Here is a 26,855-nt window from a genome sequence, read left to right on the forward strand (position 1 = left end):
ATGCTAAATAATTAGCACTGAGCTAGCTGTTCAGTTAGTGCCGAGACCAGAGCTACTAAATATGTAGTTTGGAATAAATTTATAAATTAATACTGTGGTGGAAACTTGACTTTCAGGAAGAAATCCCCATTTTTCTTCAGGAAAGACTAAATAAATAAACTTATTGCTGTTAATTTCTGGTTATGCAGCTTCTTCGCGTTGCCTGATGCAGAAACATTTTTCCACTCAGTAGTTTGGCGTTCAACACTTTATTCACAGACTAAACTCAGTGACCCGTGTTTCCACCGGTCAGTGGGGCTGCAACAATCGTCCATCAGTCAAAGTGCTCTGCAGTTTGTCCTTCTGCGTGTCCAGTCCGGTCAGAACCGGCCCGATCTTTACAAATAAAAACACATCTAAACTTTTACATTCAAACACAACCGAGGTTGGCGGATTGGAGCGAGACGGACTGGATTCACACCGGAGAGGAGGGAACTTCTCCAACAGCTTCTGGATCAGAACCAGCACCCTCTGGGTCAGACGGACTGAACCCAGAACCAGCACCCTCTGGGTCAGACGGACTGAACCCAGAACCAGCACCCTCTGGGTCAGACGGACTGAACCCAACGTGAACCTTCACAGGTCCAGAGTCTGAATCACACAGAATCAACCAGCCTGCTTCCAGCAGATCCTCCGTTTTACTCAAATCATAAAAACATTTTAATGCAGAAAGAGGAGATTCATATAGAAGCCCATTCCTGCCATTAAAGAAAGAAAACAGGAAGTCATAAATACAAGTTTTAAAGTCAGAATAAAGAGGAAAACGGCCGTGCTTCCTCTGATTTTAAAATATTCATATTTTGATGTTAATAGAATATTAACATCAAAATATGTAAAGTACAAAAACAAAACAGTAAGTTATAAACGTTCAAAGGAATAGATAAAAGAATAAACTTATTGAAAAACATCGATCGATGTTTCCTCTTTCTACCTTCATTCTTCTCTCAGGTTCTTTATTAATGCAGTACATTAAATAAAGTAATAATAATCTTCAATATTCTCATAGGTACAAGTATTACTAACAGAAGCTCTGGTAGTAACAACAAGAATGATAATATAAAGGTTAATACTATGACTTCCTGTTTCATGGTATGAATGGGTTTCCATAGTTTCTGAGCAGATCAGAAAACATCACATTTATTCACCATAAAGTCTTTATAAGTTTCAACCAAAACATAATCATGTTCATGTTGTGATTTATAATATTGCTGAATTTCTCCATCTGCACGTCTCTTAAGGAGTGGATCGCCATAGCAACCAATGACTCGGCATTTTCTGATTTTTGATAGCTAGCAGAGCTAGCAGGAGGAAGCTGACATGTTGAACAGCAACTCCACACATTCATGAAGGCATTGTGGGAAATGTAGGAAATCAGAGTTAAAACTGCAGAGTAAAGACGTCATGTCCCGCCCAACAGAGCAAATCTCTGCCCTTACCGAACAGAAACTACTTTATGAATGAATACTAGAGAAACTCTGCAGACAGGAAGTTGACATCTCAACTTCCTGTGTGAGTCCAGTCATGTTTTCCTGGAAGCTTTTCCTTCCTCCAGATCCGTTCCTCCATCAGCTCAGTGGATAAAACGGAGGAGGAGGAGGAGGAGGAGGAGGAGGAGGAGGAGGAGGAGGAGGAGGAGGAGGAGGAAGGTGATTGCACGGTTAAAAATCAAACACACACAAAAACAGAGTCCTGTCTCTGATTGGCTCACGAGACGTCAGGAACTCCTCCTCCAATCAGAAATGTTCTCGTCGTCTTCTCGCGGCGGTGGCGCGCCGTGGGTTAGTAATGCTGTCGGTCACCATGGTAACCAACAGTGAAGTTAAAGGAGGAAATCACATGACCACATTAGTGGCGACGTCAAACACAAAGCGGTCCTTCAGCGCCTCGCAGACAAACTAAATACAAAAACACGAGATGAAGGCGGCCGATGGGAGGAAGAGGAGGAGGAAGGATTCTGACTCAACTTTTTAAAAAGAAGAAATTTTCTCAAATTTAATTCAAAATCAGACAAGAATAAGGAGGAATTTATCTGGGAAGATGCGACTTTAACAGCGATGCTTTCTAAATGTTTCCTTTCCCTGTTCTCCTCCTGCTCCTGCTCCTCCTGCCTCAGCCTCCTCTTCCTCCTCTTCCTCCTCGGAGCGACAGCAGCAGCCCGACGGAGAGGAGGAAGAGGAGGGAGGAGCAGATGATGAAGAGGCGCGTCCAGCGTTTCCTCCCAGTGATGTCACAAAAGTAGCAGAAGGTGATTGGCTGACCGCCGACACAGGGGCGTGGCGGTCGATCTGTGATGTCACCTCCATGGCCACGCCTTCCTGTTTCAGACGGCTGTGGTGGGTGGAGTCTGGAGCCGGTGTCAGCCAATCAGGAAGCTTATCCCTTCCATCCGTCCCAGATCGGACCTCTGGACACAAACACAGGAACGCTGAAGGTTAAACCAGCTGCAAGTGGCTTTGGGTCCAGTGTTGGAGACGACTGAGGCGCATGCAAGAGGCGGAAACAAACAACCTGAAACCCAAATATCGTTGTTATGGCGACAGTGGGAACAAACAAAACCAGAACCAGAACACCAGATTTACTCAGTAAGAAAGAGCTGCAGCAAATCCCCTCAGAGTCTGCTGAGTGTCTTTAGTGTTCGGCTTTGGATCATTTAGATCTGGAGAATCGTTCAGTTTTAGTTAAATGCCTTCTGTTCCCAGTGGCCGTCGTCTCCTGCAGGCTGAGACTTCTGGACATTGACCTCTGTGCTGACTGAGGTCAGGAGATGTTAGTCTCAGCACAGCGAATGTGACATGAGGCTCGAACAGACGATTAGTCAGCTGATGTTTCCTCTAAAAATCAACGAGCTTCAGTGGAAACAGCCTCTTTATAGTGTTGATTAAAAACATTAGTTGTGATGGGGTGTGTGTGTGTGTGTGTGTGTGTGTGTGTGTGTGTGTGTGTGTGTGTGTGTGTGTGTGTGTGTGTGTGTGTGTGTGTGTGTGTGTGTGTGTGTGTGTGGGTGTGGGTGTGTGTGCGCGTGTCGGACAGACAGGACGGAGGCGTCCTGCAGGAAGTCGCCCCATGCAGGCCAATCACAACGGAGAACATGGAGGAAGACTCACAGCGTTCGGGATGATGAAGGCTTCTTCACTTTTGGCCACTTCCTCCTCTCAAACAGCCTGATGCAACAAACACACACACACACACACAGTTACCCACTCAGCCAAACACACCGTCTGCACCAGCATCCCTCAGAGCGCCGGCAGGAAGTCATGCAGCAGTCAGAGTGTGTGTGTCGGTGTGTGTGTTCTGGTGTTTGTACCTGTAGTCACCAAAGCCACCATGAGCCCGCCCTCCTGCTGAAAAGATCATCTGATTGGTTACTAAGCAACGACTCCTGGAAAAAACAACCTGATAGCAGCTGAGCTGGTTTAGCGGAGGTCACCTGAACGCACCACCAGCAGCTCTGATGCTCCTCCGTCCGCGAGACGGAGGAGCTGAAATTATTTTGGTTCGTTCCGTTTGGTTACATTTATCTCTTTAAACATAAATATTTATTTATTTACCGTCTTCCTTCCTCTCTGCGATCACATCTGGAGCAAAATATTCAAATTTCCTGCTTACAGTTTAGTGAGCAGTTGAAGCTCTTTGTCAGTAAATCACCGTCTGGTTCAAACTTCACGCTGACTGTTAATTATCTAGAAATGATTCTAAAACTGAGATGTTAAATGTCATGTGGTGGAAGATTTAACTTCAAACTAACTTTTATGCAACAAAGAAAAACCCATGAAGAGAACCAGTGAAACCAGTGGAACCAGTTAGTTCAGAGCTGGTAGTTATTTAGCAGCTTGAACAGCATCACCATGTTGCTGATGAACACATGAAAACCCTCAGAATGACTGTGGCGTTCCACAGGGCCGTGTGCTTGGCCCACTGTGACAAAGTGTCTATTTTTATAAAACAGGTTTTATAAAAATCTGATGATGAAACTTTAAAATACGGTTTTAAATGATTCGGCTTTGGATGGTGAGATTCATAGTGTGTGTGTGGGTGTGTGTGTCCTACCCAGCTCTACTGAGCGCGTGCGAGGATTGCACTGCTTGTGACCCTTGCAGCCTCTGAGCTCCATCAGCTGGACGTGCAGCTGGTTCAGAACCGTCCGGTCCAACGAGCTGACGGCGTTTATCAGCTGCAGACACAGAGAGACGGACAAAACACGGATTCAGAATCTGAGCAACTTCTCAACGGAGACAAAACCTCTGAGGTCCAACAGCTGAGGAAGGTTTTAAAACAGATTCACATTCCGTCATTTTCAAAACTCAAACAGAACCTAAAGGTTCTGGACCTCCAGGAGGGATTTAAGTTTTAATGTTGACTCAAACATTGGATAAAAGTCAGAATTAAACACATTGAAGAACATTTCCAGTAAATATTCTAAATAGCAAACAAATAAAACAAAATACTTTTTTTACTAATTTTCTGCACAACCAAAGTGTGATAAATAAAAAGATCATCCTGTGAACACTGGCTGGTTATGAGGGGCTCAGCCCTCCAGAGGGCGCTGTGAAGGCTGTGTGTGTGTGGGTGTGTTTGCGTGTTTGCGTGTGTGTGTGTGTGTGTGTGTGTGTGTGTGTGTGTGGGTGTGTGGGTGTGTGTGTACCTGGTACGGGTCGGTGCTCAGGTCGAAGTACTCCAGGAATCCAGTGGCGAACTCACAGAACAGGAAGTTGTGCGTCTCGTTGATGGTCCTCAGGCACCAGTAGGTGTTGTTGTTGGCGCTGGTGCAGGCGCAGAACGATCCCACTGAAACACCCAGTCATCACACATGACCCTTCATCCCTAAGGATGACCTTTAAACCACTGTTGTGGTGTGTGTGTGTGTGTGTGTGTGTGTGTGTGTGTGTGTGTGTGTGCGTGTGTGTGTGTGTGTGCCGTACATGTCCAGAAGGGGGCGGTGTGCCAGTGCTGGTTGTCGTGTGTGAAGCAGGTGAGTCCGGGCATCGAACACGTGTCGTTGTTCCTGATCCTCTTGATCATCTTCCTCATCTTCTTCCTCCTCTTCTGCTCCTTCTGAAGCCAGCTCTTCTTATTCCAGGCCCCGCCCTTCCTGCTGTAACACACACACACACACACACACACACACACACACACACACACACACACACACACACACACACACAGGTGTTGACAGGTGACCACCCTGATGATGAGGATGACCCCACTGCAACCTTTCTCACTCACCTGAAGGGATGAAGGCCTCCTCCTCTGAAGCGAAGCTTCTTCTTCAGTTTGGCTTTGTACCTGCACACACACACACACACACACCCACACACACACACACGCCCACACACACACACACGCCCACACACACACACACACACCCACACACACACCATCAGGTGTCAGCCCATTTTGTCCAAGTACAGATTATATTTCAAAATAAAACTGGATGAGATCACAGAATGGAAGGAGATGGATGATGGTTGGATGATGGATGGATGGATGATGGTTGGATGATGGATGGATGGATGATGGTTGGATGATGGATGGATGGATGATGGTTGGATGATGGATGGATGATGGTTGGATGATGGTTGGATGATGGATGGATGATGGTTGGATGATGGTTGGATGATGGATGGATGATGGTTGGATGATGGTTGGATGATGGATGGATGATGGTTGGATGATGGTTGGATGATGGATGATGGTTGGATGATGGATGGATGATGGTTGGATGATGGATGGATGATGGATGGATGATGGTTGGATGATGGTTGGATGATGGTTGGATGATGGATGGATGATGGTTGGATGATGGTTGGATGATGGATGGATGATGGTTGGATGATGGATGGATGATGGTTGGATGATGGTTGGATGATGGATGGATGATGGTTGGATGATGGATGGATGATGGATGGATGGATGATGGTTGGATGATGGATGGATGGATGATGGTTGGATGATGGATGGATGATGGTTGGATGATGGTTGGATGATGGATGGATGATGGTTGGATGATGGATGGATGATGGTTGGATGATGGTTGGATGATGGATGGATGATGGTTGGATGATGGTTGGATGATGGATGGATGATGGTTGGATGATGGATGGATGATGGATGGATGATGGATGGATGATGGTTGGATGATGGATGGATGATGGATGGATGATGGTTGGATGATGGTTGGATGATGGTTGGATGAAGCCACTGACTGGTCGGGTTCTGGTCGTTTCTTACAGGTACTTGTTGCAGTCGCACTCCAGGGGGCGGGACTTCTTCAGGTGACCTCTGACCTCTCTCAGGTTCTTGATCTTGGTCTGCAGAGTCTCGATCTGAAGGAGAGAAGGCGTTTTATTTCTGCGGTTCTGGATCTGATCCCGTCTGTTCGGGTCGGTTCCTCCAGTCAGAACCAAGCAGAACCGGGAGCTAAGAGTCCGATTCTAACAGGAAGTACTGCTGCTCCGCTGCAGCCCGACATCCTGTCAATCCAGTCACCTTGTGTCACTACAGCCAGGCCCAGGAAGACCTGAGAGAATACTTTGACTAGGCCCTGTGTATCCGCCGTACCTCGTGGTCGATGTGCAGCTTGTGGTCTTTCCAGGCCTGCAGAGATTTATAAACTCTGGTGTCGCACTTCACCGAGGCGTTGGACAGGATGGAGCACCTGCAGGAGAGCGGCCCAGTCAGACCAGAACCAGAACCAGAACCAGACGGATTTCTTATTCTGGTCAGAAAAATAAAACTTCTCTGACCTGTGAGTCACTCTGACAGCGCTAGATGGCGCCGGTGCATCGGTAACTCCTCCCATCCCGCTGAACTCGTCCTCGGGTTCATTCTGACTGGCTCCGCCCACCAGGGTCTGGTTGCCAGGGTAACCGTTCAGCTCGGACAGCGAGCGGCTGTAGCGGTTCCTTGAGAAGCTTTTCAGGGTTTTAAACTCTGAGACAGAAAAACAGAAACAGTCTGAGTTCAGCTGCAGTCTCTCTCACTCTTCCTCTGGCAGATTTTGACCTCTCTGTGCCAAATTCCACTCCTGCTGCCCCCTGCTGGCCAGCAGCGGTAACACTCACTCTTCTTGGAGAAGAAGGACTTGTTCTTGAACGACGTCGTCACGGAGGGCCGGAGGCTCGAGGGCAGGAGGTCGCTGAAGTCGCAGTTGCAGGCGTCCGGGTTGGGAGCGTACAGCTGAGACTTGATGCTGATTGGATGCTGGAGGCTGGCCACGCCCCTCTGGAAGACCTTGGCTCCGCCCCCTTCGTTCTTGCACTTGAAGAGCCGCAGTTTTCCGGACGCGTCCTCCACACACTGCCACTTCTGGACACACAGAGACACGGACAGTAAAAACCCGGAGCCACTCAGGGACCCGTTCAGAACCTGAATCAACCGGTTCTGCACCGGTTCCATGAATGACTGACAGCCGGGTAGTTCCCAACAGAACCAACCGGTCCAGACTGAGTTCTGGAGGACCAGAGTTCAGTTAGCAATCACACCTCACCAACCGGACCAGACTTTGACTAGGCAAACGGACTGGAGTTACTGGTGATGACTCAGCCTAAAGCAGTGAACTATTTTAAACAGAAACGGAGATTTTAACCTCTGAGCGATAAAGTCAGTTAGTTTCTGATGGTTGGGATTGAAAACTTTAGAGGGATCCAGGGGAACCGGCTGGGCTGTGAGGTAACCGGACCAGCAGAAGAACCCGGTGTGTGTCTGCTACCTGTCCGGTCTGCTGGCAGGGCGTCTGGTACTCGGCTCTCTGACACAGGTCTTTGACTCGCTGGTGTTTGGGCAGGAAGTTCTCCTCCTGAGAAACCTCCTTCCCCTCCACCTGCTGGTGCAGCAACTTCCTGTCAAAACAACAAAAAATTCTGCTTCTTATTGCAATTCAGGTTCATTTCAGAAAAATATGAGTGTGTCACATCTGGTGTTTTGGACTGAACAAGTTCTGGTTCCAATAATAACTAATAAATATTATGTTCCATTCTTCAGATTGTTGGAACTTTTATTTGTTTCCTGGGGAGTAAATATGACGTGACACAGGGCCTTGCTGCTTAAATTTCATTTCAGGAGGAGAAACTGATTTTAGACATAAATCTGATCTGATGGAAAACTGATTGATTTGATCCTGGAAGCGTCTCGGACCTCGTCCGCCTCATTCCAGGTTCAGAACCAGAACTGGCAGGACTTTCTGACCCGGTTTGTCCTGGTTGGTCTGAGGCGGGCCGCTGTCAGGATCATTAAACCGTTCACGGCCGCCAGGCTGCGGGTTTGAAGCTTCAGACATATTTACCCTCTCTCCACCAGGAACGAGTCTCTCCACACCTTCGGCTTCCTGCTGACCTGGAACCTGGAGGGAAGAAAAGCAGCGTTACTTCCTGCTGGCGCTCCTCAGTTTACAGTTTACCTCGTATGAAACATTCATATCCAACCTGAGCTCTTTCTTTCAGCTGAATCTTCCCAGTTTTTTTGAGGAAATTCACACATAATCAACAGATCCCAGGCTGATGTTTGTTTTTGCATAATTGTATTGCAAATTTTCTGAAGAGTGGTAAAAAATAACTTTGGGTTTAAATGATGCCGACTCCCACCTGCAGGTGGCAGTGTTTCTAACTTCTACCTGAAGTTTAAGTTCGATGTGGGAGGAACAAAATTTGAACTATTTATGTAACTAAAATATTGGCGTCCAGTTTTGTCTGCTTGTTATTTTCACCTTTTTTCTTTTATATGAAGATTTAATTTTAATAAGAAAAAAATCACAAAATTTTAGGGGTGTATAATTATATCGATTCTACGATATTTATCGATTTTTTCCCCCACGGAAGGTATCGATTTTTTATTCGTGAGTATCGGTACATTAAACCGGAGGGGTCCATGGGCTTATTCCGTCTTTTTAACATGTCTGGTTTGTGACGGCGTAGCAGCAAGACTCCGCCTCCCCAGTCTCACTTTCAACTTGTGCTTAAAGCGCAAATTATAAACTACACACCAGTTTTTAAATTGTGTTAATAAGCCAAGTAAAACCAGAGTTATGCTGAAATAAGTAAGCCATATTTTTCAAATGTCAGAGAAATGTCAAAAACTGGCTTTCCCAGTTATGTGAAAGGAAATGAGCTTAAAAACGTAAAAAACGAAACGCAACATCAGATTCCTTTGTTTTTGGAAATCTCAAATCTTCAATAAATAACGATGGGCTGCATTTTGTTGCTAAGAAACGAAGTAAAGTTGCTCAAGTAACCGTGAAAGAGAAGCAGCAAAAGCAGTGAGGTCACAAAATTAATGCAACGTTTGGATATCGGAGCGACTAGTGGCATCTGCTTAGTGATTAGTTTTTAGCTCAGTGGTTTCTGTTCTGTATATAAAGGATTACCTAAAGAATGAACGCGCTGCATGCAGTGGTGCTCTGTTTTGAAAACGAAGAGGGGAAACCTGCAGTCTGGGCGCAGTGAGGATTGTCATGATGGCGGATCGATCATTTTTATTAGCAACTGACAGAGTATCAGAGACTGAGAGAACGATGAGATCCTGGCCGCCTGAGAGGCAGCTACTCAGAGACCCACGCAGGGGAACGGCGGCTCTGCGCTGCTTCAAGGAGTCGATTGCTACGGGGTGAGGCGGAGCCGCTCCTCCAGCAGCTAGTAGCAAACAGCTTACAGCCACGGCTAACTCCGTTACAGCCACATTATGTCCAAAAGAAAACACAAGTGCCATCATTTGCATATTGAGTCTAGAGGCTGATAATCTCCCCACTCAGATCCTGGATCACTGTGGAAACTTTGAGTTTTATCTCAAATCCACATGAATTAAATGGCAGAAACAAATTTTCTCACTGCATCTTTGATTCATTTTGTCCAGCTGTAGACTGTTAGACTCTGTCCAATCAGTCAGGTATTGTGTAGTTGGTGCTTTTAATCAGTTTTCAGTTAATTAAATCCAAATCTATGGAACACAAAATGTCACTAAAATCACTCTGTCCTCTAAAATCTTTCAGAAAATTGTAAAAGTGCAACGAATCGTATCGATTGCCAAATATTGTGATACATATCGTATCGTGATCAGAATATCATATCGTGAGATTATTGTATCGCTTTACCTCAGCAAAACTCACAAATGACAAAAAAAACTGACTAGCATTCGGCTACAGTTGCTTCTCTAAAATTGTTGCTGCCGACTCACACCTGGAAACAGCAACAACCGATCAGCTAATCAATGCATCTGATCAGATTTAATGATGAGTGTCTGGATTTATTTAAACTTCAGACTATTTATAATTATGACCCCATGTTGAGTTTATCATGCTGGATAGCAGTTAAAGGGCCAGTTCAGAATTGCTGAAATGGGGTTCTGTGGAGTTGTAATGATAGCAAATATGCTACAGGTCAACATTAAAGCATTGCATCTTATTTATATCAGTCTGCTGATCTCAGAGTTTGATCATTTAAAGGCTGTTGATCCGTTATTGAACCATGTGAATTAGCATCAGTATCGGTCCAATAAGTCAAACCGGGTCGACCTTAACAACCACTGTTTGTTTCCATCATGTCACCTGTTGGCAGGTTTGTCCGTGTCCAGCAGGGACAGGATGGACTTCCCGTCCATGTCCGGCGGCGTGTCCAGGCCCGCGATGTCCAGGATGGTGGGAGCCAGGTCGATGTTCAGGACCATGTGGGGGTTTCTGAAACACACACAGTGTGAACGTCTCCGCCCCGTACCAAGGAAGTTATCATGTTTTTCTCACAGCTGGTAGAATCACAGCCGGTAGCCTCAGAGCCGTTAGCCTCATAGGCATTAGCCCAAGAGTTGTTAGCCTCAGAGCCGTTAGCCTCATAGGCAGTAGCCTAAGAGTGGTTAGCCTCAGAGCCGTTAGCCTCATAGGCATTAGCCTAAGAGTTGTTAGCCTCAGAGCCGTTAGCCTCATAGGCATTAGCCTAAGAGTTGTTAGCCTCAGAGTCGTTAGCCTCCTTCTGTTTTATGCTTTAAACTTTTAAAAAGTGGAACTGGAAAAGCTGAGACTGCAGCATCAGGAGGAGTGAATGTGTGTGGATGTGGTTCTGTTGAACATTTGGAAGTAAATAATTCATGTGAACGCAGCAGAGAGCAGAAACAGGAGCAGAGCGGGGAGAGAGAGCGACCCGGTAAGTCTGCAGCTGTGAGGCCAGTAATCTACTTTAGCAGCTCCACCAACACAGTCGCTCTGCAGAACACAGGAATCTAATCTGCTGCGCTGTGATGCATTCTGCTGTCACACTGATCTGTTTTACCGTTTATTGGATGCACTTTTCTAACACAAGAGCCTTAACGTTCTGCCAGATGATCTAACTGATGCTGGGGAAAACTCTTTCCTGATTCCCACATTAAACAGCTGAACTGATCTGTGTGGAAGTGGTGAGTGAGCGGATGAGTTCCTGCTGTTTGAGCTTACATGCCGCCTTGCTCCACGTTCGGTCCTCTGATGTAAAACGGGACTCTGATGTCAAACTCATACGGCATGGATTTACCTGCAGACAACAGCAGAGAGCGTTACACTAACACACAGCAGGGGGCAGAGGTCAACGTTAGCTTTGTGCTAAACCTTCAGGTTTCTGGTTGATGCAGATTCAATGCTAACGTTTCGATTCTTTCCACTGAACTTCAGTCATCCAGAGTTTCTTCATTGTTTTAACCTGATCTGATCTGTGGGTCTGTCTGCATTAAGTTACTGAGGAAGCTAAAATAAAGTGAGCTAAGCTAATTGTGCTAAGACAAAATAAGATAAACTAAGCAAAGCAGAATAAGCTAAGTCAAAATAAAGTAAGCTAAGAAAGCTAAGGTTGAGCTAAAATTAATTAAGCTAAGCTGATCTAAATAAATTGAGCTAAGCTAAATCAACTAAAGCAAGCTAACACAAACTAAGCTAAATAAGAAAAGGTGAGGTAAAATAAGATAAGCTAAAATAGTTAAGCTAGCTAAAGTGAACCAAGCTAAAGAAGCTAAAATAGTCATAAGGCAGAATTAAACTAAAACAAGATTTAATTAACTGAAGTGAAAAAATGTCTAAGAAGTTAAGATAAACTATTCTAAACTAAACAAAATTAGGCTAAAATAAGCTTAAATAAACGCGAGCCAAAATATGCTAAAACATTTAAAATTTCAACGTCCACTGATTGAAACCATCTAATAAAACTGATTATTGGTATCAATTAAATACTGACCACAAGGGGTGAAGATTTATGCAATTTTATGTTTTAAAATCCCAGGATCACAGGAAAGTTTAGATGACAGTTTATATCAAAATATGACTGGCTGAGTGGCACCCTCACCTTTAACTAGGCCGAACTGCCCGATGTGGTAGCCGTGGTCGGACGTGTAGATGATGTAGGTGTTCTCCAGCTCTGCCGTCTCCACCAGCATGTTGAAGAGCTGAGACAGAATCAAACGGGTCGGATCAGAGACGCTCCAGTGGCCGGGTTTTACCCGCTCCACTCCGGCTCCAGTGGCCGGGTTTTACCCGCTCCACTCCGGCTCCAGTGGCTGGGTTTTACCTGCCCCAGTCCAGCTCCAGTGGCCGGGTTTTACCTGCCCCGGTCCGGCTCCAGTGGCCGGGTTTTGCGCGGTCCGGCTCCGGGTCTTACCTGCTCCACGCTGTCGTCCACAGACAGCAGCGTCTGCAGCCGCTTCCTCTGCAGCACGTTGGTGAACTCCATGTGGATGGGCTTCATGGGGCCCGTGTAGCGCATGATCCAGTGCTTGTCTGGGTTTGGGGCGTAGTTGTAACTGGGAGTACTGGTGGAAAAGGAAGAGGAGAGGAATCTGAGATTACAAATATCCTGGATCATCAGCCAATAAAAACGCAGCTCTTTTAAGGTCATGTGATCAATGACATGTTGCGACCCGAGTTAAGAACCAAAAACTGTTCTCTAGTCAGAGCAGAACCATATTTTAGTCAGAAGTAGCTAAGCTAACTATTGCTCTTTCATCATTACATTGTGGCAACATTACGTCTGAAAAACCCAACAGTCTCATAAAGCTACCTGGCTTCACTCGCCTGGAGGTTTGTCCTTTTAAAACCAGCAGCAGCAGGAAGTTAAAGAAGAAGAAGAAGAAAATAATCTGGTCTGTCTGTATTCTGATTTTCCAGTAAACAGAAAGTAAATGTGTTTTATTCTGTGGAGTGAAATGAGGAGTGTCTCTGTTGTTTATGAATATTTCAGACGATGCATGCCATGTAAACTTTTCCAGGCTGTAAAATGGTTGAAACAACCTGCATCATTTCAAATGATGTCATGTAAAACTGTTTCTGTTTCATAATAAATGTTAGGAAGACTCTCGCTCTTTCCCCGCCAGCGGACTCATTAAAAACACTCAGGCTCCTGTTGGATAATGAATGACTCCCGTCGCTCCTCCTCTGTGGCATCGTTTAATTTCTGGCTCTGAGCTCGGCTGCTCCTGCTGAACAGCTGGAAACATCTGTTTGGCCTCCCTGAAACAGCTGACAGGAGCAGCAGAACCTGCAGGTTTAAACGGTTCTGGTCCAGCAGACCGGCTCCAGGTGGGTTTAGGACCCAGACGACCTTCCTGTTGCTCCTCCGGCTTTACAAGGCTAGAGATTTACTGAAATACTAACAGTGGTAAAGCGCTAACACCCAAACTGGCTTTTCGCTTTGTGTTTATTTTATCTTTGAAAATATTTAGCGCAGCAGCTTCAGTTTTTATGAATGTAAAATTCAGAAAAATTCTGCAACTTAGATTTTTCTAAATCTAATTTACTTGGCTGTTTCGTAAATGTTCATTTGAACAAGTTTGTGTTGAAGTTTTGGTTATCGATTGTTCAGACTTCTTTGAGTAGTTAGCCATTTATATTCATGCTCTTATTTTGAAGTGGTGAAGACTGAATAAGCAGCCGTTTCCTCTCCTCACGTTTTATTGTAAACAAGAAACAAAATAAAAACAGACAACGGAAAACAAGATAAACATAAATACAATATCTGAGGGTTTTATAAAATATGTAAATTATATCGTCAAAATTAAATTTGGTGCTTGAGGTTTATGATTTCAATGGGAAGAAATAATTTGATATGAAGGAGGCGCTTTAGCATTAGCTTCCATTAAGTTGGTGTATTGATTTAGCATTAGCTTCAGCTAAATACCATGTCAATATAGCGCTTTAGCGTTAGCTTCCAATAAATGCCGTGTTTGTGTAGAGCTTTAGTGTTAGCTTTTTAGTTAGCGACGCCCACCACTGGGTATTAATTTAATATATTTTATTTTTGTGCCTTTCATGGTGTTTTGCTTTAAAGATGCAAATTAAATAAACTTTACTTTGTAAAGTCAGAAGCAGCTTTGTAATGAAAGGTCAGGACGATCAGAAGAAGGTCCTGATAACGACCCGGTTTTTACTCAGAACCACCGGGAACCTGGCAGCCGTTTGTTCCTCAGATTTACATCCTGAGATCTGAGTCCTAATCTGGATTATTTCAACATAAAACACTGCAGCTGCTCTTCATCTGGTTCCTAAGCCTGGACAGCTAGCGGCGCTAGCGCTGAGTGAAGCAGAAAGGATTCCTGCGGAGAAACCCGCTGCGCTGGGAGCGGATATAAGCGGATTCCCGGGAGCAGCCAGCATTCCTCTGGGAATGGATCCGACACGATCCGACACGCGTTTCTGATTCAGGACTCGAACTTGGACTTTGACTCGCTGTCAAATCTCCATGCAGAAACTCAGGGAGTCTGGAGGATTGTGAGGTTGAGGATTTATCCTGCGGTGCAGAACAGAGCGGCTGCATTGTTCAGCTGGATTACACCGGCTTAGTGCCATTGTGTGTGTGAGTGGGAGTGTGTTGGGGTGGGTGTGTGTGTGTAGGTAGGTGTGTGTGTGTGTGTGTGTGTGTGTGTGTGTGTGTGTGTGTGTGTGTGTGTGTGTGTGTGTGTGAGAGCATATTTCTCCTCCAGAACGTTAATAAAGTTTTGTTTTATCGAACAGAGCAGTGTGAAGCGCCTACATGTGCTGTGATGCGTTGGCGAAGGCGTTGCTGAACTGCGGCGCCGAGTCTTCGGGTCCGTGTGGCGCGGCGTGGCTCAGAACCATCAGGACAGGCCGGTGCGGGTAGATCCGCTTCGAGGAGCGGAAATAGCGGATGGACTCGGCTGTGATCAGATCGGTCAGATAATCCTGGAGACAAAAACAGGAGAGCAGCAGGTTGGAAGCAGCTGGTCCACATCAGGTTCTATTGGACCAAAGGCGGTTCTGGTTGCGCTCATCCAAATCTTAGGCTTCATAGAACCGCTGCATTTGCACTGAGAGTAAATCACACACAACTGGTTTCCCTTGGTGGTATCAGAGTAAAGGGGCTGAATCCTCAGAACCGGACCTCAGAGCTGGAAACCAGCTGGTTCTGTTGGACCAGAAATCCATCAAAAGCTGATTCCCTCCTGATGGTCCGGTAGACCCGGTTCTGTTGGAACCAGAACTTCAGCAGTATTTCTCTTCAATCTGGCACTAAAAGTCTAATTTTATGAATCTACATATAGTTTAAGCTGAAGGACCATCTGAACCGGACCGGACCGGACCAACCTTTGGTTCCTGGCTGATCAAAACCCAGAGAATCTGAAAGCGAAGCATCAGAAGCGGCGCTCTGACCTGAGGGTACTGCGCTCCGTGTTTCTCCCGGACGCCGTTGCGGCTCAGGGTGTAGTTGTAGAAGCGGCTGTTCTTCACCAGGCCCAGCCACTCCCTCCACCCAGCGGGAACGTACGACCCGTTGTACTCGTTCAGGTACTTCCCGAAGAAAGCTGCCAGGACGACAAACAGAGTCAGAGCTGCAGGAACCAACCCTCCTCATCTCCATGGAAACGGTTCTCCTCATCACTCATCCAGCCTCATTCCTGATCCGAGCAAATGTGCTTTTTTGGACGCTTAGAGTTTAACTTCACTTCATTTACTGACAAAAGAATTTTACTGAATAACTTGATAAAGAACCAAATACATGTTTCATATCAGCTGCTAACTAAACTATTAATCATAAACATTCTTTTCTCATGCTAAACGCTAAACCAACATGGTGTTTAGCAGAAGCTAATGCTAACCGCTAAAGTGCTAACATGAACCATGTTGATAGGCACCATCAGTGGTGAGAATGCTAACTAAACTAAACAGTAATCATAAACATTAGCTTAGTTAAAGCATTATATCAACACAGCACTTAGCAAAAGCTAATGCTAAAGTGCTAATGCGCTAGCTTCAATTCAAATTATATCTGCCCTTAAAGACTACAACCTTGGAGTAAGAAATTCATTTTATTATAACTTATATGTTCAATAATGTTTTAATGGTTCCTGTACATTTCTAGTTGTAAATAAAATAATCGGGAAGAAAAGAGGAACAGAGGACAGGAAATGGAGCTGTCTTTTTCCACTTCAAAATAAGAGCATGAATATAAATGTGTAACTATCTGAAGAATTATGAACAGCTGATGTTGAAACGTATTCAAGGTAATAAAACACTAAAGTAAATTAGCTTTAGCTAAGAGTGCTAAACGTTTTCAAAGCTATTAGCTCTGCTGCTAATGCATTAGAGGATTGGACCGGACCAGATCGGACCGGATCGGACCGTCGGAGCGGTCCACTCACCTGTTCGGTATCCCGTGTTGTTGAGGTAGACGCCGAAGGTCCGCGGTTCGTGCTGGCGTTGCCACGACAACGACGAGCAGTTCTCATTGTTGGTGTAGGTGTTGTGGTTGTGGACGTACCTGAGAGACGGAGAGGAGAAGAAGCTCAAAGCTTAAAAATCAGTTAGAAAATAAAACCTTTTAATAAATCAGGACGAGATCAACTGAAGAATAAAACCTTTTAAAAACTTAAACCAGCAGCAGCAGCTGATTCTAACTGCAGCAGGTTGGGTCCATTTGGTTCCTGAATGACTTTATATGAACTAGTCGGTTCTAAAAACTGATTTATTGAATCTCCTGCAGCAGATCAAACTGGACCAGAGGTCAGCGACCTTTACGAGCCTTACGGACACTTTGACCTCCAGTCCAGCTAAAATCACTTCTTTACGACTCAAAAGCAGCTTCACTCTTCAAAACGCAACAGCTGGTTTCTACTAAACCTCCAAGGAAAAAAATATTATTTTAGTTTTTAAGTTTGGCTTATTTTCTTCAATGGGACATTTTTTAAAACAATGAAGTAAAAACAACAAAAAATGATTAAAATATTTCCACTCTTCAGTCGCTCCAGTTTTTGTGATTCTGTGAAATTCACGCAAAATAAATAGATGTTTGCATTTTTGGTGACTAACTGAGTTCATTACAAATGTTCCCCAACAGTCAAAAACATTAAATTTACAGTGATGATTCCACCTCCCACCTGCAGGTGGCAGCATTACTTCTCCTGCACCGCCGTGTCGGTCTGAGCTGCTGAGTGACCAACCTCTCTGCTTATTATTTTTCTTTTATTGTGGATTTTTTTAAAGAGGAAAATTTTAATTTGCAATTAATTCATAAAAAAAAGATTATTTTTAAGATTTCCTCCCACCTAATTATAATACTTCTAATGTGATGAACTGAACATGAACCGAACTGAACTGAGATCCAGTTCAGTTCAGTTCAGTTTGGACCAGAACCTGACCCAGCGGCCTGCTGTGATTGGCTGAGACTTACTTCCCAGTGAGCATGCTCGAACGTGACGGGCAGCACATGGGCGTGGTCACGAAGGCGTTGGAGAAGAAGGTCCCGCCCTCCTCCATGATGCGGCGCGTTTTGTTCATGGCCTGCATGGATCCTGAACGGAGAAAAGCCCATCAGGAACCAAGAAGTGAAACGGCGAAGCAGCAGCTTGTTAGCTTCATGATGCTAATCGACTGAACTAAACACAAATCAGGTGGATGTGGCTCCGACTGAAACATTTATCTGCCTCAGTCAGACATGAGGACTACATTTCCCATGATTCCCGCACCGAGCTCCACGTCCTGGTCGTCCGTCAGGATGAGGATGATGTTCGGCCGGATGTTGCGTCTGTCTCTCTGGATGCGCGGCTTCATCCGCTGTCCGGACGGGAACTGAGCGTCTCCGATCGCCATGGAGACGAACAGGAAGAGGGAGAGGGAGAGGAAGAGGAGGAGTAGTCGGGCCGCCATGGCCGCCAGCGAGGCCCGGTTCTGATCAGAGGGTCAGATGATCCGTCAACCTGAAGAAAAAATAATTACTGTTTACATTACAGGGAGGAAACACCTGCAGGGGGCGCTAAAGTCAAGATTATAGAGAGAGTCAAACAAACTCTGTATGTTATGGATGAAACTCAAACCTAAATTAATAAAATAAAAATAAATAAGATTAAATAAATTAAAAACAATAAAAAAAGATTAAATAAGTAATTTAACAAGTAAAGAAATAATTAAAAAGATTAAATTATTAAATAATAAATAAGTTTAGATTATTTGAAGATAAAATAAATACAGAATTATTAAGACTAATAAAATAAATACAAAAAACTGAAAAGTTACAGTAAATAAAAGAATACTACTAATAAAAAATTTAAAATACAAAATGAAAAATAAACAAAATATTCACAAGGTTCATGAAATAAAAAAAAACAAAGAAGTTAAAAATTATTCCAACTCTCCGTTTCCTCTGCCTGGCATCAATAACTGCAGTTTGTGTCCAACCTGTCGGGTTTCTGGGTTTTATTTTCCTCCTTTTCACGTGAAGCTGAAAATCTTTGCTTTGTGTCATGAACATCATGACTGTCAATTTTCTTTCCATGTTTATATTTTTGACCTAATTCATGAATATTGAAAATACTCAACAGAAGATGTCCAGAAAAGTTTCAGGCGGCCTTTAACTAGGCCCCAGAAAGCAGAGCAGATGTGTAGAAACAAAGTAAACAAATATTAATTAGCAGTAATTACACAGGAATATAATATCTGGAGGTTAAAACCACAGCAGGAAACATCGGCTGCTTTTTCTTCCTACGATCTGCTCAGTCGGGCCCAGCGGGGGGCGACTGGACCGAAACACACAGATCCAACTCTGAACACACACACACATACACACACTCTCTCTCTCGCTCTGAGAGGAGAGTGTGTTCTGGAGGACTGGCGGCTCCGGTTGAGATACAAGATCATACCTGAGCTCCAGAACCAGGAGAACCTCCAGAACCAGGAGAATCTCCAGAATCGATCCAGGAGTTAAAGCCGTCACCACGGCAACCATCTTGGATCTTATTGATTATTGTTATTAATCACTCCGACATCCTCAGCATGCAGTACCTCTCTGCTGCCTCTGGAGGAGCAGCTGAGTTCCTCAACTGGGACAAAGGTCAGAGGTCATCCTGGCATACTGCTTTATAGGAATGTATTCACACACTGTTAGAAGAAAAGCTAAAACATTATGGGATGGTTTGGATCAAAACTGAGTCATGTTAGAATGGCCTAGTCAAAGTCCGGGCCTGTTGTGAGCACACTCCTGCTAAGATGCAAAGGTTTAGCGTTTTTGGAAGCCATGCAGATGTTGCTGTCTTCCTGTCCGTCCGTCCGGCTGCGACCGTTCAGCTTCAGCCTCTCTCTAATCCACTGCATCAACGTTACGTCACTCATTATGAAACTGACCTAAAATCAACCTGAGAGCAGACCGGACCGGCGCCGGGCCGACCTGCGGATTACTCCGTCTGGGTCTGCCTGATGTTCACCGAGGGTCTGGGACCGCTTCATGCATAAATAAAGAACTATTGAAGGGAAGCAGGTGTGCTAAATACTTCAAACTTAGCAAAACTGCTAAAGCACTAAACAAAGTTAGCGTTGGTATCAGTGGAAGCATGCTGACCTCAATCTGACCAGAATCAACAGAACCTGATGTTAAAGCGACCTGCGGTTCCTGATCACATCAGTAATTCATGCCAAAGGAGCCCAGACCAGAGAGCAGAACCTGAACCGAACCGTTCAATCAGAACATTTTTATCCATCTGAGACACTGACGTTTGGTTTGTTAAAACAACAAATAAATAAATAAATAAATTATTAAAATGAACCTCCAGGTTTCTCCTCAGTCATCTGAACTCTGAGGATTTTCACCGCAGCCGCTCCTCTGAGGGGAGGGAATATCCGATTCTCATCCTGACCGTAAAACATCCAAAAACTGATGATTCACCTCAGCAGAGCGTCTGAGTCAGCAGCAGGAAAACGAGACGTCATGAAACTGTTAATAACCAGCGAGAGTTTACGCTAACAACACGGCTACATCTGTCCCGCCGCGCCGCCGTCAGCTCCTCCGTCAGCTCCTCCGTCAGCTCCTCCATCAGCTCCTCTCTCCTTCACGTTCAGAGAGACGAGCAGAACAACGTGCAGTTCTTCCTTCCCCACTGTTTTACTTTCTGATATTCTGATCTGCGTCCAGCAGAACATAAAGCCAGAGGAAACTGTGACTGATCCGCCAACCAGACACCAATCAATCAATCAATCAATCAATCAATCAATCAATCAATCAATCAATCAAGTTTATTTGTTTAACGTTTCATTTCAAAGTGTTTTATATCATTAAAACATTTTTAAAAACATCACAAAGTCAAAAGTTGAGAAAAACAAACATCACAACTTGCAGAGTTAGCTGCTACATGTTAGCATCGAGATGCTATTTTAAGCTAGTGTGGCTTCTGCTAAGCTAACTCCCTTTAGCACAACAACAGCCTTTTCCAGCGACCAATCAGATCATTTAGAAGCTGAAATTGAAACCCAGTGGGCCGAGAGAAGCAGTTTCATCGATGCTGTTGGAGGTTGTAGTTTGTGCGTCAGATTTACAGGTGCACCAGAAACACACGACTACAAAGGTTCCACCCGGAACTTTTGTATGTAAAACAAAAATCTTTTTTATTAATTATATTAAAGTTTTTTGCGTGTTTAAAATCAGTGTAATTCATTTAAATTAATGCTAATTTCTATGTAGAGCCTCAGGTCCACACTGTCTATTTGTCTTTTTCACAGTTACAGTTTATTAATGTTTTTCAGGTGTAAAATCTGACAGATAAAGAAAAAAACAAGAAGCAGAGAAAACAAGAAAATATCCGATTGCTACAAAAATATATTTCTACTCTGTGTGAGTTTTATGTTTTATCTCAGTTATTTTCTGTAAAGACTAAAAATCAATCTGCATCAGAAAACCAATATTTATTTCCTCAGCAGAGAAACGCAGGAAGGAAAACATCTAAACTATAAACCTGCTTTATGTTCAGCAGGAGCATTTGGAGCCGGACGTCCTCCTCCTGACCAGACTGAATATTTTCCGTATTATGTCCATGTGATGCATAAAGTGTGAATTAATGTTGTTTTATGGAGGCGCGGTCCAGTGAGCAGCGGCCGCCGGTCAGAAATGCCGCCTCTGCATCACGGCTACCCGCTCATTAATATTCATGAGGCAGGGGGCGGGGCTCGCCGCCGCGCGCAGGCGGCTGCCAAACCGACTCGGCATGAAGCGAATGCCAATAAAGAGACAATGTGCTTCATTCATATTCATCTGATTTCACAAGCAGGGGGAAGAATAAAGAGGTGAAAGGTCACCCGACTGGGGAAGCCGTGACGTTACCGCTGCGGTGGGTTTCCATGGTAACCAGTGTGTACACAGTCAGAGCTGCTTGTCTTTTTTCCAACAGTTAATTCAGATTCTGCTGGTTGATATTTGCTGTTTTATTAAAGCTGCTGAATAAACTGAAGGTTGGAACAGGATGGATGAAAATGTTCAACTCATCATGGCGACTAAAGGAGGTTCAGCTTTTAAACAAATAACTCGTACGTTTTTATCTGAGCTGAATGAAATCTCTCCACCACCAGATCTATAGAGTCGCAGGGAAATTTCATCCAGAACCGACCAGAGGACATTTCAGATCATCCCAGAAAACTGACAAGAAATACAAAGTTTACCAGTAAAGAATCAGCAGCAGCCTTAAACCGGCCGCTGATAAGTTAGCACACTTAGCTAGCTTAGCTGTGTTTGCTATTTAGGTCACAAACTGAGCGATGGACCATCGTGTCCTTACAGAAAACGGTTCTTACAACCTACACAGCCAAACGTTTACAGCTATGAATTTTGTTACAAAACAAAATTCATAGCAGAATTTTGTATTGTAAATGTCGGCGTCAAGCTATATATTTTGTTTGCTGATTAAATATTTAGTTCAGAGTTGCAGATTTAGTTTGCTGGTTAAATATTTAAATTGAGTTAAATATTTAGCTTGCTAATTAGTAACTGTAATTAAGTTACTAATTGAATATTTGGTTAACAACCTACATTTGTTAATTAAATATTTTGAACTAAAGATTTTGATTGCTAATTAAAAACGTAGTTCGTTAACTAAATATTTAATTAAAAAAGTAAATATTTAGTTTGGAGCTAAATATTTAACTCGCAAATTAGACAGTTTGGACCTGTGACATTTAGAAATGAATGACTGTGTGATTATAGTTAAAATATGACTCTGAAAAATTAAAGTCTTTATTTTCTCCTGTGACAGACTAAACACTTTGCAACACCAAACACAGTTTCCAAACACAGGAGACGTTCAACAGAGAAGACCGACGGTCAGAAACAGGCCAGATGTGACCAGCATCACAAACTTCTCATCTTTAATGTGTGCAGTTACTGCGATTAAGGAAGAGAAACCGATGAGGAAAAAGATCCCAGGAAAAGACAGAAAATGTCGAGCGTCAGAGTTCAACATGTCAACAATGAGAAAGTGATTCATGGTGACGATCGTCCTTAAATTAAACATACAGCTGAAGAAATGAAGCCACTTCTGGTGGATTTCTCCAGTCAGACAGCTGCTGCGCGTCTGACAGCAGAAACATCTCATGAAAATTTCACCTCCATTCTGAATCTGGTCAAATTACTGGAGGTTTGTGGAAACAGGAAACTGTTCTTCTGCTTTCATTCAGGACAAACGAGACGTTCGGATTGGTTTGGTTGTTTCCTTAAAGACGGCGAACATCACGTCTCTCTGATGAACCGATGTTCCTGAATGTTCCTGAGGTCTGGCAGCAACGTTCAGGTTTAGCCTCCAAAGAACGGCGATGAATTTACATCAGGAGGTAATTTAGCTCATTTATTTCAGGAACTACTTCAAATTCTTCAAGTCGTTAGCCGTTCATATTCAGGCTCTTATTTATCGTTTTGTTTTAGCACTTTACGTTTATGATTAACACTTTAGCTTTAGCACAGCTAAGATTTTAGTTAGCAGTACCCAACACTGATGTTGGTTGAATTTACAAATTTAGCATTAGCTTCTTTGGTGTAGCACATTAGCATTACTAATTTTTATGATTAACACTTTAGCGCAGCTAACTTTAATTAGCGGTGTCCACCACTGATGGTGGGTATCGATGTTATGTTGGTGTAGCGCATTAGCATTAGAAGAACTAGCATTTAGCCAGAAGTAGATTCAATATTTAGATGGGATTCTGACCCGGCCCACAGCCAACATGGCGCCTCCAGAACCTCAGGCATTATGCGGGTCAGATCCAGACACCCAACAGAACCACCGGATCAGGGACGGCCGATCTGGAGCTGGAACAGTTTAATTTTTTAGTTTTAAATGTGTGACTGCAGCAGAAACCCGAGCAGGAAATGTTCTGGATCCGTTTAAAGCTCCTCTATTCTCCAAACCAGCTTCAGAATATTATCATTTAGTTTTATTATATAAAGTTTTATTACATAAAAAGCAGAAATGAAACAACAACCACAGAAACGTTTAAAATAACATTTAAACATTTATATCTGACCTGAATGAAAATCAGCTGCTGAAATTAACTCGACGTTTAAATCAGAGAAACATTCAGCACCGAACGTCTGACTGCTGGACCAGAACTGGACCAGAACTGGACCCGGGTCCAGTTTCTGAGCCTGAATCAGGAGGAAGTGAAGCTTTTCTCAGAATAAATCTAAAACATTCACTGATTAAAGTCAGAACCACAAACCTTCAGCTGCTCATCCGTCCTCTCTGAAACCCAAACAAATCTCCGGACCCAGGGGGAACCAGACGGACTCACTGAAGCATGAAGGTCCAAACCCGGCAGGAGAAACTCTGCAGAACCGTCGTCCTCAGAGCCGGTCACTTCTGCTTTCCTCTTCCTCTCCTCGCTTCCTCTCAGCTGACGTTTCAAACTCAAATCTCTCACAGCTTCTCCTTTTCCTCCTCATCGTCTCTCCTGCTGCCTGGCTCCTGGGCCCCCCGGCACCAAACCGGCAACCTGAGCCTGCTCTGCCTCACAGCTCGTTAGCGGTTGCCGTGGTGGCGGTCATGGCAATGATCCCCGTGGTAACCGCCTCGACAACCACACCGTTAAAACCACCGCCTCCTTCTACTGCTCCTCCCTCTCTCTCTCTCTCTCTCTCTCTATTGTCTCTGTATCGCTTCATCTCTCCGTTTCTCTCTCTCTCTCTCCTGCAGCTCGCCCGTCTGCAGCTGGACGGGATTCAAACTGAAACCTGAAACATTTCATTTCTGACTCTGTTTTTGTTAAATATGATGCAGAAACCCAGGAGCCGGGAAGTTCTGGCTGCCGGTTCTGATCCGCGGTTCTTTAACGCTGCAGTATGTAACTCCATAGAAAATCATTGTTAGTTGAAACTTTCACCATGTGGTGATAATCTGATCTCCTCAGTGAGAAACAACCAATCAGAGCCAGGAGGCGGGGCTTAGCGCTGTCAATCACTCTCCATCACTCTCTGCTACGCTGCAGCTAGCATAGCCTGTCATGAATGCTAACGCTAGTTAGCATAGCCACTGATGACGGCGGGAAGCTGTTTCTCTGCCATGAGCACATTTAGCAGCGAGTACATGAGGATGATTGACATCACTAAGCCCCGCCTCCTGGCTCTGATTGGTTGTTTTTTGTCAGGAGCTTTTCTTTATTGTTTCAGATGATCTGACATGGAGACAGTCTGAATAAATATTGTATTCTGCAGCTTTAATGTCCTGCAGTCAGAAATCTGTTTATTTCATAAACTGTTTTGGCTTTAATGAATCTGAAGTTTCATGTTTTCATGTTGACTAAATGTTTCTTATTCCTCAGTAAATGACATTAGAAAACATGTTTTTATTAAAACCAGAAAAAAAAGCTGATCTTTTCTCTCCGCCTGCAGAATTAATATGACTTGATGTGTAATCTGATTATTTATTCATCCATCCGGCCTGAAGTTCTCATTAAAGCTTCAGAGACATTTGCAGCATTTTACTGCACATAAAATCTATTATTTCTCATTTCTGACATAAAAATGATTTTTCCAAAAACTAAAACTGAGACTGAATGTTTGTTAGGCTGATAAAAAAAAATATTTACCTTTCCAAAAACTGTATTTCTGCTTCTGCTTGGTGATATTTAGGCTCTTTTTATAGATTTATAACAACCTGAATGATCTTCCATAATCTCTCCTCAAACAAAAACCACATGAACTGGTTTTATTTGCTAAACTGGTTAAACTGGACTGCAGGAGTTCAGTGTTTCTGAGCATCAAAGAATTCAGACTTGAACAAAATAAAAATTAATTAATTTTTTTAAATCCTGCTTTTTTCTTTTGAATAAAAACTAAAATATGGATAAAAATTTAATATTTGAAAGTTTCAGGATTTTTAAAAAAGTAAAATAAAACTGCTTTTTAAAAAAATACACTGAAATAAATAAAATGGAAAATAAACCAGATAAAATAAAATTGAAAAAATGGTTTCATGCTATAAAATTAAAGGATAAAAACTAACAAAACGTTTTACAAATACATAGAAAATAAAATATGATAGTTTCTTGATTTTTTCAAATAAAAAACAAATAAAAAATGAACGTTCAGATGTTTCATGGCTTCTGGTTTTAGTTCATGTTTGTCTCCGGGTTGTTGCTGCTGAGGAGGGAAAACATTTCTCAACTATTTTCCATCTTAAAGCTCAAAATTAAATGTTGATTTATTTATAGCAGCGGCTGTTTATGTGTGGAGTTGATCACTGCCTCCATTAGAGCAGCGTAATCATGTTAAACACTCACCTCTGACACCACTCTGTGAGAGAGAGCAGCTAAAAGCCTCCATCTGAGGAGCTGAAAACTGTAATTTAGTGTCATTATGGCGACGGCAGAGCAGCCTGACCCGCAGCAGGCGCAGAACCGCAGCGGTTCTGCTGGAGAACCCGGTTCCACCCAGTCCTGGTTTGGTCCAACACCGGAGTCCAGATGGCATCATGATCCTGGTTTTACAGAAACACCTGCAGCCTTCAGAACCACCGGACTGGACATGCCTGCGGTACTGACCTCCACCCAGCAGGGGGCGAAAACAGGATAACGACAAAATCAGATTTCTACTTTAAGGAGAAATCTAAACCAGCAGAACCAGAGAAATCTGAATCCAGACTAAAAACAAACCAAACATTCTGACAAACGCAGGTTTTCCGTTGTTAAGGGGGTCCAAAGTGTGGCTCCCGGGCCACCAGGGGACCTTAGAAAGATTCTGTGTGGCCCTCAGAACAAGGCGCTGATGGAGACTATTTATTTTGAATAAGAGCAGAAATGATCAGCGGCCAACGTGTCGATCTGCTGCAGCGTAAAGAGGCAGGCGGCAGTCAGGAATCCTGATTCTCATTTATTCTGATTAAAAATCAGTGTGAAAAAATCCGCCGCCTGTCGGCGTCCATCCTGGAACAACCCGTGACGTTCTGACGTCGCCATGGAGACGGTACTGGGCCATACGCACAACGGAAACCACCAAGACAAAGACGAAACTTTGACTCATGAAGCAAAATTCATTTATGAAGCTTTACTAAATACAGGAAGTGATTCCAAAGACAGAGCGACCACTTCCTGTTCTTACTGCTCAAAATTCATTTTCTCTATT

General features: G+C 43.8%; 1 protein-coding gene across 4 annotated transcripts in view; it reads right to left on the reverse strand.

Annotated features, from left to right (window-relative positions):
• Positions 1–1,667: 1,667 nt before the first annotated feature.
• Positions 1,668–26,855, reverse strand: part of LOC102227959 (extracellular sulfatase Sulf-2-like) — a 42,301-nt gene continuing 17,113 nt past the window's right edge. Inside the window, exons 1-23 of one of the 4 annotated variants that reach the window (XM_023334720.1) lie at positions 23,957–24,328; positions 17,956–18,186; positions 17,661–17,781; positions 16,633–16,751; positions 15,644–15,795; positions 15,006–15,175; positions 12,639–12,789; positions 12,327–12,426; positions 11,450–11,525; positions 10,574–10,702; positions 8,321–8,377; positions 7,748–7,877; positions 7,101–7,344; positions 6,783–6,969; positions 6,598–6,694; positions 6,268–6,362; positions 5,263–5,322; positions 4,959–5,131; positions 4,682–4,824; positions 4,087–4,210; positions 3,344–3,380; positions 3,144–3,200; positions 1,668–2,443 (exon numbers count right to left, since the gene is read on the reverse strand). In XM_023334720.1, coding sequence (XP_023190488.1) covers positions 2,413–2,443; positions 3,144–3,200; positions 3,344–3,380; positions 4,087–4,210; positions 4,682–4,824; positions 4,959–5,131; positions 5,263–5,322; positions 6,268–6,362; positions 6,598–6,694; positions 6,783–6,969; positions 7,101–7,344; positions 7,748–7,877; positions 8,321–8,377; positions 10,574–10,702; positions 11,450–11,525; positions 12,327–12,426; positions 12,639–12,789; positions 15,006–15,175; positions 15,644–15,795; positions 16,633–16,751; positions 17,661–17,781; positions 17,956–18,136 — 2,634 coding nt within the window. In that variant the 5' untranslated portion in view covers positions 18,137–18,186; positions 23,957–24,328 and the 3' untranslated portion in view covers positions 1,668–2,412. Of the gene's footprint in view, positions 2,444–3,143; positions 3,201–3,343; positions 3,381–4,086; positions 4,211–4,681; positions 4,825–4,958; positions 5,132–5,262; positions 5,323–6,267; positions 6,363–6,597; positions 6,695–6,782; positions 6,970–7,100; positions 7,345–7,747; positions 7,878–8,320; positions 8,378–10,573; positions 10,703–11,449; positions 11,526–12,326; positions 12,427–12,638; positions 12,790–15,005; positions 15,176–15,643; positions 15,796–16,632; positions 16,752–17,660; positions 17,782–17,955; positions 18,187–23,956; positions 24,329–26,855 lie in introns of those variants that run through there. The other 3 variants (XM_023334722.1, XM_023334723.1, XM_023334714.1) reach the window with 3 other exon arrangements.

The sequence above is a fragment of the Xiphophorus maculatus genome, chromosome 1 (genome assembly GCF_002775205.1).
Source record: "Xiphophorus maculatus strain JP 163 A chromosome 1, X_maculatus-5.0-male, whole genome shotgun sequence".
NCBI lineage: Eukaryota > Metazoa > Chordata > Actinopteri > Cyprinodontiformes > Poeciliidae > Xiphophorus > Xiphophorus maculatus.